We start from the raw sequence: 19,869 nt of genomic DNA, 5'->3' as shown, positions 1-19,869 counted from the left end.
TATGAGAATTTCAAGAGTCTTCTTTAGATTAGGCGGAACCTGGCCGCTCCGTGAACAAACATGGATCGTCTCAATATTAATGGGAGCAGGGAGTGTAGTCACTAATGCACCCCGTAGCAAGCTTGTAACAACAGAAAACCAACCATGACGCGATCTCTCAATACGACAAGGAAAGCCATGACCAGTCATCCCATAAGCTGCTGAACACAATCAATTCTGTAACACCAGACCCCTATGAAATTACCAACGTCATGAGTAGGCACCCAGCACTACAATGTCAACGGGCGCTCAGATCATCAGAAAGCCAACAAAGGTCATCGCCAGGACCAGCCAAACGTTGCTCATTCTTCCCTGCACAACCGCTTCATTCGAAGTCGGGGCAACGGTGGATGTTTGACCGCCGCTGGCAGTGGCAGTGGCGGTGGTACCAGCTTGCTCTGTAGATTGGGAGGTAGTTGGGTGAGCAGTGCTGGGCCCGCTAGAAGACTTAGTGGAGACTGATGAGGAAACAGTTCCAGTAGGAGGGCTGCTTTGAGTTCCAGTCGATAGAGTCGTTCCAGTCGCGGTGATAACAGGGCCAGCTACAGTGGAACCAGCACCAGTGGGTCCCGTACCCGTAGGGTTAGTGCCGGCAGGGCCAGTGCCAGTAGGAGCAGTGCCAGTCACCACAGTAGTCTCAGAAAGGGTGGTAACAGTAGGGGCCGGAGGAGCACCCGGGGCTCCAGAAGTGGTACCCGTGCTTTGAGAAGTGGTGGCCACGGGCGGAGGAGCACACACAGTGTCTGTAACCGTGACGGTTGCGAATCCTGGAGAATACTTAGTTAGCAATTGCCTGTAACTAATGGCAGCCTCAGAACTAGCACACGAGCCGGGATACTTACCACCGCGGGGGACCAAAGTACGAGGTTCATCAACTAGCGAGTGCACTATAATCAGACATATCATCATCTTTTGTGTGTGATATGGGGAACTTACAAGTAAAAATGCCCAGCAGGTGGTCATCGTCGTAGATATTGCCAAGATTCTCTGTGACATCTATCAATGTAAGTAGTGTGTTTTGTTGGCAATCTCCTTAACTGTACTATACTTACCCAAGGCAGGAACCATGGCCGCGAGAACCAAGACAGCGAGGAACATGAGAAGCTTGAAGGACGAGTTGGAAGCCATATCGAACGAATGGAGCTTTGAAAGCACACCGAGGCTGGGAGAGAATGGGAAATGAAGTTGACAGGCTCAGAGAGAAAGCTGTACTGATAAGAAAAAAAAGTCTCGATAGCTGAAAGCGAGCGTGAAGAGTGAAGTGGATGGATAAGTTGGAGAAGAAGAGAGGAGGAGGGAGAAAGGAAGACGAGCAGAGAAAAGAAAGAGGGGGAGAGAGGCATTGCCCGTGACACCACCCTCTTGCACTGGACAGAAGGTGCAACGAAAAGAAAAAAAACCTTCCCAGAAGGGAAGGCATGAACTGACTGCCATTGTCTGGACAAAATACAGGTGACTCGACATTCACCGTCGATAGTACTAAGTATAGTATCAAATGTGAGGGCGAGATGCCTAAGTGAAGTCTTCCAGGGCACATCTTGAACATACACACATATGTGTATGCATATGCATCTGCAGCAGGAATTAGAATCTGAGGAGCATTTCTCTTGGTGGTTTTACTGGTAGCACATTGAAAGTCCATGTGCTACCTGAAGATTGGGACTTTTTCAACAACAACAAAGGATATACTGGGGGATGGCAACTTCGACGCCGGATTTACAGAGTTACACATGTAGACAAGCTAAGCTCAACGTATCACACGAGAGGACAATAAACCATTTAAAATCCCCAGACACTACTCGAGTATAGGAAACAGATTGTATTGAGAAAGTAAATGGATGTCTAAGGCAACAATTGGGTGGCTTGGACTGATAGGGCAGCTTCATCGGAGGTGGACCTCAACGGCCACAATGGAATTGAAACCGCCAACACAGGATTAGTTTCGCATAACAACTATGCGAAACATAGACCCTTAGTGCACCCTGGCTAGAGCCCGTTCGACCGTAAAAAAAAAAATCCAGCGATTCTACCTCCACCTCGAACGGTGCCGAAGCCACCCTTAGCATCGTATCCACCATCGGTGCACAGATTTGCCACACACAAAACGTGAAGTCGATCAGATCGACCAAGACACCCAGCAGGGGGCCTCTAACCCATCCAGTGCTAGTTCTCTGCACGTCAGGATCAGCCAATCACTCCAGTCTTTTATGATATACAGGGAGAAACTGGGCCGGGGTCCTGTCTAGCCAGACCCTCGGGTCCCGTACATTACGGAGTACCAGCCCAGGGTAACCCGCCCGTAATGCCACTGGTTCAAACTAGGATGAGCTTAATTGAGCTAAAATCAAGACGACCTTCCTGCGAAATAAGCCGCTGTGACTCTGTCCACAATTCGGGGATATGGATGCGATACGAAATCGAACGAAAGGAAAGATCCCGAAGTCGATCGCACAACGCGAGTATTCATTTATCGAATGTACAATTGCATTACAAGACCCCAAACAGTCTCTCTCCAACCTTCTGAACGATATCCCAAGTGTAACACATACCAAAGTAGTCCCAGGATAGGGCACAACCACCCACGGACGCTATGAAATACGAATACCGTATAGCGTCTGGTTTCCGTCGCAATGGATATACATACGTACGGGTGTACACTCGTACGTACGGAAAAACCGTTCCAGGCTAAATTAGTGATTGTTACATGGACAGGTCTGCAGGCCCACATCGGCACGACCCGAGTGGGGAGCACGCGCCAATTTACCGCCAATTCGTTCTTCCAAGGAAATTTGTCGAGTCGGCTTCAAACTATGACGACATCAGGAGAACCCCAAGACAATTCGTGAGTGAAAAAACGGTAGCTATGATGTCAGACCTCCATTGGTGCCTTTTTTTCCAGCCGCGTTTACGGAAAAGATAACCGATCTAGACCTTTCAAGATGCCCCCCTGGTCCGAATGGGTTGGAAAATAGGTCAATTGGCGTAGATAAGAAGAATTGAGCATCTTATGGGCCAGCTTGCGCGTCTCCTCCTCGGACAAATTGATAAAAGGAATGTAAGAACGAATCAAATCGAGAATTTGTTGATGGGGAAACCACATGGAAGGTGGACAACTACTATCTTACCCTTACCGTCTCGGATCCGCGATCAATGATTGGTTAGAAATTCGAAATCAGGTCCTCTCCGTATACAATCGTCCATGATCCTCCAGCGCATGACGGATGACCCCTGAAGAACACAACCTGAACAAATATTCGATACGCAATATAAGTAAGATCGCAGACTTTGTCTCAGTTATCAGAGGCCACAGTTGCACCTTGCATGGGGCTCCCGTGGTTGTTCAATCTCAAAAATAGAATGTGGTTTTGGCCCAATCCAGGCAAGATGGACATCGCATGCAGAACTTAATTGATGAACTAGCTTCAGAAAAAGGTTCGGCCATGTGGTCACGGCGTACTTCCCAATTTGGGCCACCAAAGCAGATCCCGAAGCGTATGATCGTCCCGACGAATGTTCACATCGACGCTCGGGTTCTAGATTCCTCAATCTAATTTGGAGTATGGAATGCAAACCTTCGTCGATTGGAGTAACAATCGGTCATTGGGGTAGTTTCCCCTGCACCCTCGGCAACGCGTATTAGTACTGAGTAGTACCCATTCATCCTTATTTTAAATCCCCGCCTGAAGACTACAGTTAGGTCTCGAAGATAACATTATCATGTAGAAGGATTATGCTTAATACTGATATTAGTGACAGATCACACTAAACAGAAACTCAGCACTAGGGTGCAGAATCGGAGTCGCTCTGCTTCACGGAAGAGGGACTAGTACGGCCCGCCAATGCAGCCGCTTTTGCGAAGCGTTCACACGTGACCTTTCAATCACCTTGGAATGTTCTCAACTCGGACTATGTCGGCGGGGATGTTCGGGGGTAAAATAACGAAAATAACAAAAGTACACATGTCATATGAGCTTTCAAAATAACGCAACTATAATTTTTTTCTAGACTTGATCTGTATACTCTGAGCTTAGACTTTGGTGCACAAAACACGTCATATATCCCAATCCTCCGCTTCTGAGCGGTTCATATGATCAATAGTTGATACTGCGTCGTTCAAGACATTCCAACAGAAGAGATTATATCATGCCAACAGGAGCCGGCCACATCCCTGCACAAATCATGACAGGGTCATAGGCCGACTAAGAAATTGAATGGTAACACATACGAGTTAGAGCATAAACCCCATTGAACAGACAAACCAGTCCATGCTCAAAAACGAAACGTAAGGCTTGCAAAGTGTAACAAAAACAATCATGCCCAAGTATCATATAAACGGAACAGGGTATCTATATCGTATGCTGAGCCCTTGATTCGATTCGCCTCGGAACAACAAAGTCATGAAGCAAATAACAATGCTTGTGGACGTGTACTCCCACCAGCCTAGAAAGGGGAAGACAGAGTGAGGAGAGAGAAACAAAGAAGACATTCGTGTGCAGATAGGATTTAGGATATCGTAAATATGGCACAAGAAGTTGAGAATCGCAAAAATGATCAAAAACTCATATAACGACAGGGTATCATTGCTCGGAGATTCGTGTATTATCCCCGTATCCAACGCCCCCAACAAAACGCACAACCGAAACTCCAGAACGAATATAAATGAAATGAAAATAGAAGAACATAAATGAAGGTATTAAAGACCTAAAATGATGGTGAGGGACCGAGTCGATTTGATGCGCACCAGGCGCCGATAAGAAAAAACAGGGCGGCCCGGGAAGGACCGCTTTTGCTTTAGTAATTATCATTGCCAACGTGAATTGAGAAAAGAGAAAGAAGAAGAAGAAAAAGAAAAAGAAAAAGAAAAAGAAAAAAAAAGAAAAAGAAAAAGAAAAAAAAAAAAAAAATAATTTAGAAGCAGGCGTTTTCAGACTAGAACCTCTAGGAAGACACAGCCGGACCAGTAAAGTAGTTAGTAGCTTAGCTTCAGCTCAACACCAGAGCTCTTGTCGGAATCGATGGCTGTTGCGTCGTCCAAAGCAGCGGCCTCTGAGATCTCAACCACCATGTCTTGGCCATCAGGCAGCTCGCGAACCACATCGTCGTCAACCATGATCTTCAGGCCATTTTTATTGACTCGAAGCACGCGCACGATACGCTGCGGATCTATGCGTTGTTTGACAGAGATCTTCTCCATCAAATCGCGCACGGTCCGTTCTGTCAGATAAACGGCACGGTAATAATCATCTTTGGCTTGATCATTGCGTGGGAATCGAATGTAAAAACATGCAACTAAGCCACGGTTAGCAAGGATACCATAACGCATGTTTTATTTCACAATACTTACTGGGCTTGGGCTGGCGTTCGGCGGGTGGTCTATACGTTGGGTCGATATCCACCGCCTCAATGAATCCCATGGGCATATCCCCATCTCCATTCGCAACCCTCTGGATTTTTATCGGATGCTTCAAAACAACTTTGTCTCCGCAAACTTCGGAACCTGGCCGGGAGTTTTCTGCAGATGTGTTGACCGAGCATTGGTAGCCTGAATCATAATATAAACCGGTTTGTGATTGAACGGTCGGAGTATGGCAAGTTGAGCTCAACGAGATGCAACTGTTCGTCGGAGACAAGGTCGGGAAACCAGCCGATGTGTCAATGCTGAACCGAGGCCCACTCTTGCCCTCCTTCTTGACAAAATCACGAGGCTCGGGGAGTTGAACCGGATAAAGATCGGGGTCGTCCTGCTCATCACCTTGCAAGCCAAGAATGCTCACTGGTCGGGTAGATGTGAACATCTCTTGCATTAAAGCGAGTTTTATATGCAGATCATCTTCCATCGATAGTCTGTCACCATCTTGGGAGCCCATCGACCATGTCCGCTTGTGTTTTGTGATCTTCGCAGGGCGAGCGTCAGAGCCTTTAAGTGCAATCGAGCCACCACTACGCTTCCGCTTCCCGTAGTTGCCCGCTCCCATTTCAGCCTGAGCGATCTGCTGCCTGAGTTTCTCAATAGACTTCTTAACGTGGGCAACGTCATTAGACAGTTTTCGCTCTGCACCATGGTCACGAAATAGTTTCACTTTGCAATAGCAAACTTCCGCCTCTTTACCTTGCGCTGGATCCGCATTACCTGGAGAAACCATCTCTGTTTTGGCGCAAAGTCGGACTGGAATGCCCTTCACACCTTTAGAGTGGCTGAAATCAGTTGAAAGGAAGTTGAACCGAACAGAGATAGCACACTCCGACGCTCCGGTTGTTGGGCTGGTCGTCCAGGTCACGCAAAATCCGTCGAAGGAAGAGCACTCAAGCTGGACCTGTCGGTTTTTTTGGTCGTCAACACCTCCCTGGATGGGGTCAACGTATTCAACAGCCTGCAGCTTGCCACCACGCTGATGCGCCTCGTTCAGCCCTCTGCCTTCTTTCCATAACTGCCAGCAAGCAGCGGGCTTCGATCTTTGTTCCTTATCTTGGAATGAGACACGAATGTAAGTCCGGTATTTTACTGGCTGACCGTTCATCGGGGGCGGAGGAGCAGAGTCAACGACAGAAACGGAGTATGCTTGACCCTTGTTGAGGTAGGATACTGGTACCTCGTTTTGGTCTCGAACCATTGCTGTAGGCGCCCGTAATGTGACGTGGTAACGGAATCTAGGATTTAACACGGTTAGATACACGACTGACGGAAGGGGACATGCTAGCTTACTTTTCGCCGGGAGTTTGGACATCGACTTGGTCACGTTGCAGCATGGACGGAATCATGTGTGGATGGGCGTTTCCCTGCATATCCACGTCATTTAGTGACAGTTCATCCACAGATTCATCCATTGCATCGTAACCTGAATCACGGTGGACAAATGTAGGCGCGAATGGAGCTTGCTGAGCAAAGGGTTGCGGATTCTGGAAATGTGGTGCGATGTACGGCTGATTGAACTGGTCGAGGCCCATGGCTGTAGTATCAGCATTGATAGTGGCGCTAGCAAGCTGCTGCGGCAGGGTAAGAGGGGTGATCATGTTCATTCCCATAGGAGTATGAAGATCGCCCGCTTGGCTGTGGAACACCGCACTGAGCCCGCCTGAGTTCGGCGTATAGTAGCCATGCGGTTGAGTCAAGGGATTTATGAAGGAAAGTGAGTTAGGGTCAACATAAGACGGCGCGTATCTCATATCCTGGCCCGGACGAGGCGTGGCATCATGAAGTTTCAAGTCACCACTCTCCATACTGAGTCTAAGTCGAAGAATACAGTCAGTTTCCACTCAGGACAACAACGATTTTCGTGACGACCAGGAGGGAAGATGGGCAGATGGAGAAGAGGGTCTAAAATACTTAGCCGGAGTGATTGGGCCAGCAGGGATTTGACCAAAAGACGCTGTCTGACTATTGGGGACTTGAGGAACAACATCAGAGAAAGTCTTTTGAAATCTCTGGATGAGTTCGTCGCCTGGCTTCTGGGAGTTCTTTCTGTATAGCAGGTCATGTGCATCAGCAAGACATTCAACGGCGATCCCAGGAAAACTGAGTACATACCTATTGCGAAACATTCTTAACAGAAACCGGGCGTGTATTTAGTACCCAGACGGTAGGCCCAGGGATGGGGGCTGAAAGCTGGGAAGAGGTGAAGAAGGGAGTGCCAATAAAGATAACATCCGGCTCAAGAAGAGAATCTAAAACCCCAACTATGAAAACCGTTGTGGAAGGACTATTTTCTTATTTAGGGAATTGTCGGTATGATCCGATGTGTCGAGTAGACAATAACGCGGCCAGGTTATGCCGACCCGAATCACCTCAAGAAGTGTCGGGTCGCAGTCGCGCGAACTTGAAAGGCGGAGGAAACAAGTTGGGGAAAGGCGCGGATGTGGTGGGAAAAAGGCGGAAGGCCGAAGGAAAGAAACGTAGTCAAATATGGATCGGAGTTACAACGAGAAAGTGTCCCCTTGCTCAAGGTGTCAGATGAGACGTGAACGAAGCTTATAGTGACGGGAGACCGGTTTTTAAGTACAATCTCGGAGGAGGCGACGAGAATATTATGCACGCAGGATTTGTATCGGGTAGATAGTGGGGGAATGCTTTGGGGCGTGAAGGAGGGGGGTATGTGGGTAATAGAAAGAAAAGAGAGAGTAAGAGAGAGAGGAGGGAGGGAGTAGGAAGAGAGGAAAGGCGAGTGGGAAGGGTCAAAACAGAAGGGGCAAAAAGAGAGAGAGAGAGAGAGTGATAGTATGAAATAATAAAAAGGAAAAGTCGATGATGAATCTGATGTGAAGGAAGAGCTGGAACCAAACGGCACAAGAAGCACCCAATAATATTGGACTAGTTCGGAGGACTGTGGAGGAGGTAAAGAATTGAAGTAGAATGCCTTTTGGGGAAAGAATCGGCCCTGGACACCCAACAACGCAACTCTTCTAGTTTTGGTCTGCTCGGAAGAATTGTGGACAGGATGGGATAGTTATTAATACCAACTGTAGCGAAAGAGCCACATGGAAAAGAAAGAGGTTAATGACGTGCAAAATCACTTTGGTAAATGGGTGGATGGCCCAAATTAAAAAAAGTAAATCAAATCCAACAAAATGAATAATAATATTATTATTCCAATTAAAAAAGGCCGAATGAGGTAGTAGAAAGCTGAAGGTTTCGAGTGTCAAGACAATTAAAACAGAAAATGAAAATGAAATTCTAGCTTCTCGAATGTTTTCTTTTCTCTTCTCTTTTCTTCCTTTTTCTTTTTGAGTAAAAAGAGAGGGAAAACATCATGGTTCCTATCTCTTCTTTTTTCCTCACCAATTCTTTTTTTTTTAATTTTTGAATTATGGATTTTGAATTTTGGATTTTCTGGTATGGAGTTAAACGGACATGGCCCAGGGATCGGGCGGGTGGGGAGGAACCTGGATTCGAAGAGGGGTGTGGGGTGGATCCAATAGGTAAGGACGACCTACCCGCCAGGTATTACAGAGGTACCGTACATACATGCAGAAATGATGTGGTATGAGGAGGTATGGTAACAATGGCGGTATCTGGGCTTCACTGTCCACGACTCCACGGTATGAGAATCAGTTACCTAATCCGCCAGGTGGGTACCTAGGTAGACAGGAGTACTCTCAGGTATGATACATAGGGAGGTATGTAGGCAGGTACACTTCCAGCTACTTACTGGTTCCGGGGGGGAATTATTTCTTGAACCTTCCATAACTATGAAAGGGGAAAGACATTCGAAACAAATCTCCTTGGAGGCTATCCATACCTGTGGGTTCCGATCAGACGGCCAAGCCAAACCGTTTTACGCCATGTTCATGATTTATGAACCATTTAGAAGATGCGGCGTACTCAACGGAAATAATTGCCAATGGAAATACACCAATCCTCAGGGCACTCTTTGACTCCCTCTCGTGCTCCTTCTACCAAAAGCTATCCGAACTACCTACGTTACCAAGCCCAAACATCACTCCTAACGCTATATTTCAAAGGGGCTTGTATTCCGAACACTCTGACAGGACAGCGCTCTATGGTATGAACAGTGTGCTTGGGGAATACAAGCTGTTTATCGAATCAAAGGCTGTTTCCATATTGGGAAGGCATGGAAGGGTGGTCGTGGAAGCCCCGGTAACTCTCAGGGGCTCAAACTTCCCCTATGGAAGTTACCATACATCTCCGCTATAGAGCTCTAGAGGAAAACAGAACCTTTATAGCATAGAGAATCAGCTCAATCGCATCTGAATAGATAGTGTGACACGATAACAATTATATGTATCTCAGAGTAGTGTAAGACATGTGGCCCTTTTTATGTTTTTCTTTTTTCGTCCCCTTCTAGAACCGCCTCTTTTTCTAGAAATAAGGCGAGGCGTGGATAATGCATAATGAACAAGCTATATATCGAGCGATTGCTGTGACGTTTCTAGAAAAGGTTTAACTTACTGGGGATTTAAGGCACCACCGCCTCCAACCCTATACTTATGCTTTCATCACATGGATGGCACCTGGATTCCCTTGGCGCTTCCCAGATCTTGATATCACCACTGTCGCAGCGACAGCCACATATATCAAGCGGAGAACCTAATCTCGTTTGGCGTACGGCACATCCGTCGTGGCGACGACAACGCCAGCCTTATTGACTTGCTTGATGAGCCTCTTATTAAACCAGGTAAAGCATATCGATACCTTGGGCATTACTCAGAAACCTGGCTGCAGTCCAAAATCTGAAAGGTTGGATCTCCGCGGGGGAACTAAAGCACCTAAAGCAGAAATAGGAAAGACAGCTACTTCTTGGATGCCCGAAACCCTCGAGTATGAACCTAATGGGGGTGCACGGAGCACCTGCGACCCGCCGATTCGTGTGAGTTCCGAGCCACTTTTATCCATGGAATGGGGAGAGTTACTATGACAGAAGGCTATTCAAGATGCACGCAAGTCCCTGGGTTCAAGTTGATATCAGATCTTACTCAGGTGAAGCCGTGCATGGTGAAGAATCCCTCCTCCCCCTGATGATCTGTCTTTTGTTGTTATCAGTCTTGGGTATTGTATTGTCTGTAATGACAGCGATATCAAATTGCCCAAATGTCGCAACGACATCTATTGACTGGGTAACTGGGCCGCCAATCAGAAGGGTGGGATTCCGCTGCCGTCGCACGGAGCTCTCCGAAAGTCAATTACAAAACGACCATGTATTGTAAAGACCTGCCAAAGAACAAAATTGGAGCAGTGACTTTCGGTGGCTGGTGAGTTAACAAAATAGTCCCTCTAGCATTATATTTCCGTATTCGCCCCAGTAATAGAAGAGATAGAAAGTCTTCTGATCAGCCGTAAAGATGGGGAAAGGAAGTTTTCTATTTTGATTTATCTAATATTTCAATTATCGTCATTACGTATTATCAATATTATTACCTCGTCTGTCATTCATTCCATACCGTTGAGGAAGAGGCTCGTGTTCGACTAACTACTTTTGCTGACAGCCGAGATCGCCCTAGAGAAGGAGGTTGACTCTTCCTAGCGCGATAAGTGGATGGTATCCGTCAGTCCATCTAATTTGTTGGACGAATGATCCGATTCAAGGGGGTGCGGTTGTCCTAGGATAAGGTACAGTAGAGTAGGGCAATTATGGGGAACTTCCCATTTAGAAATGTCATTACAAAGGGAGGCATGCATTGCGTCACTTCCGCCTGGGGTTATCACTGTAGCATTCCTGCTCCACATTTATGACATCTCTTCCCATCAGGCAGAATCCGGCACTTCATTTCTCAACACACCTTTTTTTTTTTTTTCTGCCTCTTCTCTCGCTTGCCCTAACGTTACTCCATCACGTCGACTAACCGAGTCTCTCTAGACAGTTTTCAGCATGCTAGCTGATTGGTAAGTGGGTCCCTATGGTGGCCAGGCCATTGTGGTCCCCATGGACTAAGAGGGACTGACCAGTAAGCGGTAAATCTGATGCTTGGTGGTCTGTGTATAAAAACACTAGAAAAAAAGAAGAGAAGAGAAAAGAAAGAAAAAAAAAGCCCAATAATGATAGAATGCCACCTGAAAAGTGGCCGTTATGGAACAAGCATGCGCATACTTACTGACAAAATAACTGAATGAGCCACAGCCGATGCAGATCATTATCCCTCACAGGCCCATCATATGATGGCTGTGAATCGCCACTCTGAATAAGCTTGTGTCTTTTTCCTACACAGTGGGTGACAGTCATCTCAATGCTATTGGGTATATATTGATTCTCAGTTTACTAGTAGCCAGGATAGGTAGGCAGTAAGTCATAGACCAAAATTAATGTACTAGGATTGGTCCCTATTGGACCAGGGGGGAGAATCAATCAGATCCCGCCAGACTGCTTCCCGAGTCCCCGCTGGAACAAGAATCCATCTGGATTAGTTCGCCTTCAGGAGCTACCTGGAGCAACAACACATCGGATCATAAATAATGGAAGCCGATTTGCAGTGACGGTCTCAACGGCCCCAGTTCTGTGCTATATATCTGTGCGCCGTTCCCACTCTGATTAACTCAATGCTCAGAGATCATCGATATGGCGCGCTCGGCACGGAAGGGCCATATTCAAAAACAATACGTTTTCCAAAAGAAAAGAAGCTGCGTAGAACGGTCATTCGAAGGTTTCCTACTCCCTGACCACATCAAGTACGACAGTTGAGATTCATCATGATTCAGATTTCTCTTTCCGGTTACGGTGTACCGGGTCCCAAGGCCATGGATGAGCACCTGTGCCATGCGCGCGATTAAATGAGGACGAACAATAACCCTGTCTGCACAGCAAACACACTTTAATAAGTCTGATGATCGGCGGATATTCCGCTCTCTAACTTCCACATTCTTTTTTTTTTCCCCTATTGCCATAATTATATTTTTATTTGAAACCTCCGCCCAGAAAACTCTCGCGGATCTGCCAAATGGAGATCCTCAGAGCATCCCCGAAGAAAAGTGTGGATAATAGCCTACCGTGGTACATAAGAGAATCGCACAGGCAGTCAGCACGAAGCGAAGGAGGGATATCCCTTTATGGAGGACACCGATTAGGAAATACCTGACCTCGCCTCTTTTACTGGTGGGATAGTTAAGTAGATTATTTTAGTTACGCCCCCCGCAGGCCACAGCCAAGACTTCACATCATATGTATATTGTTCGACATGCATCAAAGACAACTCGCATATGACATTTGCCACGCCATCATTTTGCTGTCCGCCCCTCCTTCCTGCCCGCGTTACTGAAGAACGAGATATTATTCGATCGTGAGGCAGGTTCAAAACATTCATGCCCGTTTAGGCAGAAGATTTTGGATCCCCGAGTTCGGGGGGTGCTTGCTGTACTATTAGATTAAGGTGTGTCGCGATCCAGTTTTCCATGCATATTCTTGCAGAATCGGTGTGTAAACTATACTGCGGGATCTTCGAGCTCCCGAACGCAAGTACCGACGAGACGGTGTTGTTGGTAATTTGCTGGCATGCATCTGTCTCTGCGTAGGGGTTAGGGCCCGTTTGCGGCAATATATATTTGAGATAGGAGTCCACGAATACTCATCCAGATGTCGCTTACATAGAATACCACTAATATTTAATAGTAAGTCTGAAGAACATCGACTTTTATTGACATGACATTTTCTTCTTATAATTATCTATTTATCCTTAGTTCCCAGGCCCCTGGACCATAATACATACCTACATAGTACTCCGTACATACATACATACAGAGTGCCCCTTCGTATCAATCGTATCCAATCCAGTAGCGTACCCATGCTAAGGAAAAAACATCCGCCCTAAAAACCAACCAATCGCCCACGAACCTAAAAATACGGTATCAACCATGGATCCCCAAGCCCTAAACCATACACATTGAGAGAAAAAAAAAAGGCGAGCTACTCCGTACTTTTGCAGGCAACTATACCGTAAGTAAAAAAAAAAAAAGAGAAAAAATAGGTACGATTGAATAATGAGTTTGACCCATGCCCTCGGGATCTGGATCTTGTCGCCACAACAAGGTACCAGGCCGTGATAGGTGCCACCGCGACGTCAAACCCCACTTGACTCTCAAGCCATCTGATCGTGAGATGTATTTTCCCGACAAATCATGGTCTCGTATTGGGAAATGGCGAGAGATGACTGCGTGGCTGCTGGTGGGAGAGCATTCAATCAATGGGGACCCACTCGTTCTGTTGAGTTGACGCACTACCCCCCGGGTAAGTGTGGTATTGTTCTTTTTGTTCTTTTTCTTTTTCTTTTTCTTTTCTTTTCTTTTTATTATTTTGAATCATTAGCGTTCTTTTAAACGCCTTTAATGATGTGGATTCCCAGGGTGGGTAGTACCTATGATGTCATAACGATGTATTGTGTTCCCCTGCAGACTTTGATGGAAGTACTAGTATGTTCACAGGTACTGGGCGGTACTCCTGTAGGTACGTAGTACTAGTACTAAAAAATACTTAGTCCGCTCTGTATTGGTTACGGACTAGCACAGTTAAGCTTAACCAACACTCTGCATCGTATGTTGTGTTCCGTATCTGGAACAAAAGTCCCGACACGTCTGCTACACTGTTCGCTCAATCTTGGGGCCAGCGTAAACAGACCCTTGATAGCCCTAATGTCAAATAACTCTTCAAACAGATACAACAGAACACTACCCCTCATACTACAGACCGAGAGCTTCTATTGATGGAACATTGAGCACATCAGTGTTTCCAGACGTCCTCTTAAATCCTACAGTAAGAGCAATTGATCCCAGGATGCCTCAAATGGCAGACGTAGAGCCCACGTAGTATTATTTGTAGGTATCGATGGACCAGCCGTCCGGCCAACTATCAATTATGTTCCTTGGAATTAACCCAGTATGAACCGCCAGTGATGCTAAGTCCCGCTTATCTCATGGCATACATAACATCAACGACACGCCTTCGGCGAACCTCTTGCGGGTGAATCGAAGAAAAAGGCAAATAGAAGAAAAGAAAAGGGAGGGAAAAAAGATAAACGCCACAACTCCTGCGCACCGTCACTCATACTTCCGCACCGAGAAAAATGTGCTGCATTGATGAAAGTCAATGGGAATCCGAACTATCTTCTGTCTAGAAAGGCGAAATCGCGCGATGTATGTCGTCGAAAAAAAAAAGCTGGTTTCAGAGAAAAGAATATTAAGGAAATAATCTTGTTCCGACTCATCCTGAGAGTCGCTCGAGGTGAGATTTGATATACGTAGGAGGCGCGTTTAATGGAGACTGTCCGTCCTCTTGGGACTTAGAAGGAACTAAGGTCCTTCGGACACTCCTGCACCGAAAAGAGACGGTCGGCTTAAGACCGGGAGTGTTCCGTGTCTTGACTGACCGAAAGGTCTTCGTCCGTATATTGCTGTTGGGATATTGGAGGCATGTAGTGTCGATATAAGTTTAGTGCATGATAATTAATGAGAATCCATCCACCCAGGGACCGTGAGATCCTGAGATGCCGGCAATTTTATAGCCAAGAGGTGGGATTAATGTGTGTCTGTGAGATGTTGTCAGCATGAAAGAAATCTACAGAGTTAAAGTTAAGCCAGGATATTGCGTACCCTGAGCCCCCATGAGCATTGCCAAAAACGCCAGACTTCCTCCCTTGACTAGTGAGGATCTCTATTCCGTCAATCCATGCCCCCGCTCGGATATAAAAGCCGAGCAGAATTTCTCCCCGTCGTGTATCTAGTAATTTGTCAGTCCCGTTGGTTGGGAATACAGAAACGGACTTTCACCCTCCCATTTGGGGGACTTACCAAGAACGAAATCATCACCGCCAGGTTTACCTCCTCTTTTCCCAAAGAGCTGGCTCGTCGCATCTTCGTAAAAGAACTCCAACCCATCTACTGCGGCGCCGTGATAGACCCGGATTGAGGTCAACAGTTTGGTTGATGCGAAGGCGCAGTCCAAAAGAAGCTGGTCTGGTTGACTGCCTTCCATCTGTGAGAATCCCAATTTACTGCCCTTGTAACCGGTATGGCCCTTCGGCAGTTTCACCACCGATTGCTTCGACTTGAGGTCCATGATCGAATTAACGGTGTGGCTGCCAAGGGCACCGGAGAAAGCCGTCAACTTGATATCCTTTTTCTTCTCTTTGTCAGTGCCGAACACGCGTTGTCGCAGCTCGTTTTCTGTCACTGTGACTTGCCGTGGGAGCCCATTGCTGCTTGATTCTGTGTTGATATACTCAATGAAATTATGGCAAACATTGTCACCCTCGGCATATAGCTCCAAAAATGCAATACTAGTCGTTGCGGTAATCAAGATTTTACCATTCTCGACAGGCCAGACTTGCACGCTATCATCCGAGCTCATAGGAGCGTCCCCAGGAAGTCGGAAGCAAGGATGGAAACGGAACCGTAGTGCATCAAGTCGGTGCCAGCCGCATTCATCCTGAGGTAAGCACAACTTAAGCCCTTGAGTCTTAGTACGGGTCGAGAAGGGCTCGCGAGTCATGAATGACCGATTGAAACGGACGTAATCACGGAGCATGATACCCGACTCTTGATGCGGACATCCAAAGAGATGTCCCACTTCATGGAGGTGGGCGCCAATTCCAATATTGGCTGACTCCCAACGTGATCCAGCTTCACTGCAGTCGTTGGCAACGAAGTCCGTGTCCGTCCGGGTGCAATCCGAGAAGGCATCTACGACTTCCTCTAGACTGGAGGGATAGCTGTGAAGGCTATGGGATCCAAATATGGCCATTTTCACATCATCCCCGCCTGACCCTAGGGCAGCGTGACCAGTGATGGTCTGGGAGCCCGTGTCCCAGTGAGAATCCAGTAGTAGGACCGAGACGTACTGCTTCTGGCCTGGCTGAAGATGCAGATAACCCTTCACAGCATCCTTGGCGATATTAAATAGTTCGTCCTTCTTTGTGGCCGGGCCATGTTGTTGGGCGATATTGAGATCCCGAAGCTCAGCGACCGTTTTATCGGTCCGAATGACATGGACTTTAGCTTCATTCCGCATCTGCCCATTGGCTGTATCCCGACGGCTCAAAGTCCCACTCTGCCACTCTTCTTCGAAGCGGAAACATCGTCTACCGAAATTGTTCCGGAACATTTGCTCGCCGGTAAAGGCTTGCCATAGATATGCGGCCATCCGATACTTTCGAATGGCAGTTTCTAGGCCATTGCCTTCTCGCTGTATTTCCGCGGGGGTAGCATCAAACGTCCCGTCGGAGTCCTTTCCTAGCAAGACCACCAAGTGCAAAGGCGGAGCGTTTACCAGCGGAAGGTAGTTGATACAAATCCAGGATGAATGCGCGGCAGGATGAGAACTGCCTGCGGACAGCTTGGTTGAAACAAAATCGAGGCGCAGACGATTAGGACCTGGGGTGAGATGTACTAGAGCTTTGAAATGAGATGACGTGACAGGCCAGCTGACTGGTGGGAACCCATCCTGGTGATGGTAGACCGTTACGCTTCCGTCCAGCGGATGTTGCCTTGGGTCTCCAATCTGGCCATAGACGAGGAGTACTTTTTGATGTACCTGATTATCGTAAGCTTCGTTAGTTCGGACTGTTATAATAACCCAGGCGTGCGCTAGGCATGCGATTGAGAACGACAGGGGACACCTACCCAAGAGTTATCTGCAATGGAAATAATTCTGGGAGCATATGGTGACGAAGGGGTTGGTGTCCGAACCCCGCCATTGATGCTACCCTGTGGAACGAATTGTCAGTATGGAACAGCAGAAGTCAAATCAACGGTCTATAGGTACAAGATACGAAAGAGAGTATATCACATACAACCACGCTATTGCGCTGAGATGGGGAGGTGTGAGGAGCCGGTCGCTGAGGTGGTACCGACAGTGAGGAATTATTGCCAGTGGTACTGCCATTGGTTTCGCTCAATGAAGGGAGATTCGGTGACGAAGTGGTGGGCTTAATGGAGGAGGGCGGGGTGAGGGAGCTGTATGAGGCCGTATCAAGAGTGGAAGAAGACTTCCCCGACGTCATTTCACCGTTAGATTGCGACTCATTGGATTTCGACTCATTTGACTTGGTGGCACGAAAACTAGGTCTGGAGCGGCGACGAAGCTGCGAAAAGAACGGCATGATGAGAGGAATCTTGTAACTGCCAATCGAAATAGAGATCGAATGTGTATGAGTGGTGATGAACAAGGAAAGAAAGCTTCCACGAGCCAGAGGAGAGTAGTATTCCTTCCTCCCGAATTGCTACGGCTCTCCTCGCCAGAACAAGAGACCGGAAGGAGGAAGAGGGAACAAGTAATTGGCGAAGAAGAAACGAGAGAAAGAACTGTGCTGAGATATTCAGGATAGCCAGTTGTCGGGGGAAGTTACGACCGAAGTGGTAGATGCGAAAGCGACCGTTTGCGGTTGCGACTGACAGAACGAATGGAATGATAACCAATTTTGGTAACTACTCCCAACAACCTAATGACCACCCCGCATGAATTGTACGCGTAAGAGAAGAACGGAAATGATCAAAAGGAATAAAGCGAGAGACAGCGAGGGCAAGGAGGGGGAAAAGCAAAAGGGAAAAGAATTCAAAATAAGAATAAGATAAAGGGAACAAGATTGACAAATTAAAAAAGGGAAAAAATGAGAAACAAAATAGAGCGACTAGTTTGAACTAAACACACCTACCACTGGGGAGTATGGGACTACTAACCTATCTTTCGTGACCCAGTAGATAGACTCGATAGACTAATGATTTATTGTGGCGATGGGGCAATGAGGGAGGGTAAAGAGAGAAAAATTGATCAATACCTTCTTTGTTTTTCTCCTATCGCTACTTTCAATACTGATAGTACGATTAGATATTAATAGCAATTGCCATTGTCCTCCTCTCCTCTATCCTCCCAATCAATTATCACAATTCCAACATCCCACACGCACACCCCCCTTTCCAGGCCTTAGGATGCAGCTATCAGACAGACTTCCAGGTTTTATTCCCCTCTCGAGAAGGGAAAGCATGTAAAAAGCGATGGTGACCCACTGCGACGCTGTTGCGTATAGACAAGGAGGTGTTACGTCGGCGGCATCTCACTGGCCAACCATAAGAGATCTCGAGTTTCACTACCCATTCATGAGTGGATCAGATCGTCTGCTAAATTTGTCTTTGCTGGAGCGATTAGGCACGGCATTCTTTGGTTTTACAGGGGTTCTAAGACTTTTCTCGCCCATAATTCTCAGAGGTTGAATCAACGACACATACTCGGTAGAAGCTTCTTTGAAACCCAAGGTTAAACAGAAACGTTCCTGACCCGTGTTTTTAGGGCTTGGTTTGAGATGAAGAAAATTTTATGTTTCATATTATTTTCTTTTTTTTTATCTCTTATCTCTGATTAGTCTTCTTATTTTTTCTTTTTCTTCCCCTTCTTTTAAATTTTCGATTTTATTCGAACCGGGTTGTTTTGGGAAAGGCTCCCGTGGCTAAATCTCTTTAGTACTTTTACCCTGACCAAGTTCCAGTTCCAGTTCTCAGCTGGTTTGTCGCCGCCCTAAATTAGCGACTGAACTAGACCTTGAATACCTACCTAGAGATCTTGGTAGCTAGTGCGAATAGGATCCATTCCATGGTTGTCTAGCTGCCCTTCTGCCTTTCCAACCATTGTACGGAGTATTATTTTATATTATTCTTTTAACTGACAACATGATATACTCTGTTCGAGTATGATATGTCGCTATCGGCACCGATTAGTTTCTTCGACCTCCCCGAAGTTGTATGCTATATAATGGCAGGGTATTATCTTGGTCCTTAAGATCGTGCATATACTAAGCTGAGGGAGTATGTCTGCTTTGCCGCTTGCAGTCCACGTCACTCCTCGCTTGGTCCTTTTCACCGTTTGCTACTTTCCCCCTCTCCAATCTCAGTCCTTGAATAACTCGTCAGATGCTACTCTCCTTCCTATAAATTTATTCTTATTGTTATATCGATTAAAATTTTCATTTTTATATGTTATTTTATTTTCTTTTCTGCTTGTTGGTTCCTATCATTGCAGGACTTCACCGAACCCCACCTCCTGAAGTTGCTTAATGCTTCTTGGCAGTGGGCAACAAGTGAGCACTAAACAATGGCGAAAAAAAGATAAGGAAAGGGGCTGGATTGAAAGTCCAGACTTAAGAGGGAGAGAGAGGGTCATGCCTCAGGCTGTCAATCCTGGGAACTCAAGCAAACGATGTCTTACCATCGGAATGCCACCGACGCCGTTTAGCCGCTGTCTCTCCTCACCACACATATAGGGATGAATGTGTCTCAGACAGGGACGATGGTTGACAGAAGTCAATGCGGGCAGACCTTGTTAACTGTCATATTATTGATCTGACTCTGAAACAAAGAGAGAGAAAACCTAAAATGAAACCCGATCGGTCGGTACTTTGCGGTGGCTA

The 19,869-nt window shown here is 46.7% G+C and overlaps 3 protein-coding genes across 3 annotated transcripts; all 3 read right to left on the bottom strand.

Annotated features, from left to right (window-relative positions):
• Nucleotides 1-288: 288 nt before the first annotated feature.
• Nucleotides 289-1,137, bottom strand: AO090003000674 (uncharacterized protein; the record flags this gene model as incomplete). Its single annotated transcript, XM_023234984.1, has 4 exons — nucleotides 289-806; nucleotides 882-926; nucleotides 976-1,035; nucleotides 1,092-1,137. The coding sequence occupies 4 exons, from the start codon at nucleotides 1,135-1,137 to the stop codon at nucleotides 289-291; spliced, it is 669 nt and encodes a 222-aa protein (XP_023090049.1).
• A 3,871-nt stretch (nucleotides 1,138-5,008) lies between these two features.
• AO090003000673 (grainyhead-like protein) lies at nucleotides 5,009-7,578 on the bottom strand (the record flags this gene model as incomplete). Its single annotated transcript, XM_023234983.1, has 5 exons — nucleotides 5,009-5,328; nucleotides 5,384-6,687; nucleotides 6,743-7,258; nucleotides 7,364-7,498; nucleotides 7,565-7,578. The coding sequence occupies 5 exons, from the start codon at nucleotides 7,576-7,578 to the stop codon at nucleotides 5,009-5,011; spliced, it is 2,289 nt and encodes a 762-aa protein (XP_023090048.1).
• Nucleotides 7,579-14,903: 7,325 nt separating this feature from the next.
• On the bottom strand, nucleotides 14,904-17,571 carry AO090003000672 (uncharacterized protein; the record flags this gene model as incomplete). Its single annotated transcript, XM_001819770.1, has 5 exons — nucleotides 14,904-15,000; nucleotides 15,065-15,191; nucleotides 15,263-17,003; nucleotides 17,093-17,176; nucleotides 17,263-17,571. The coding sequence occupies 5 exons, from the start codon at nucleotides 17,569-17,571 to the stop codon at nucleotides 14,904-14,906; spliced, it is 2,358 nt and encodes a 785-aa protein (XP_001819822.1).
• Nucleotides 17,572-19,869: the final 2,298 nt, after the last annotated feature.

Source organism: Aspergillus oryzae, chromosome 2 (genome assembly GCF_000184455.2).
Source record: "Aspergillus oryzae RIB40 DNA, chromosome 2".
Taxonomy (NCBI): Eukaryota; Fungi; Ascomycota; class Eurotiomycetes; order Eurotiales; family Aspergillaceae; genus Aspergillus; species Aspergillus oryzae.
This window is presented reverse-complemented; position numbering and strand designations above follow the sequence as displayed.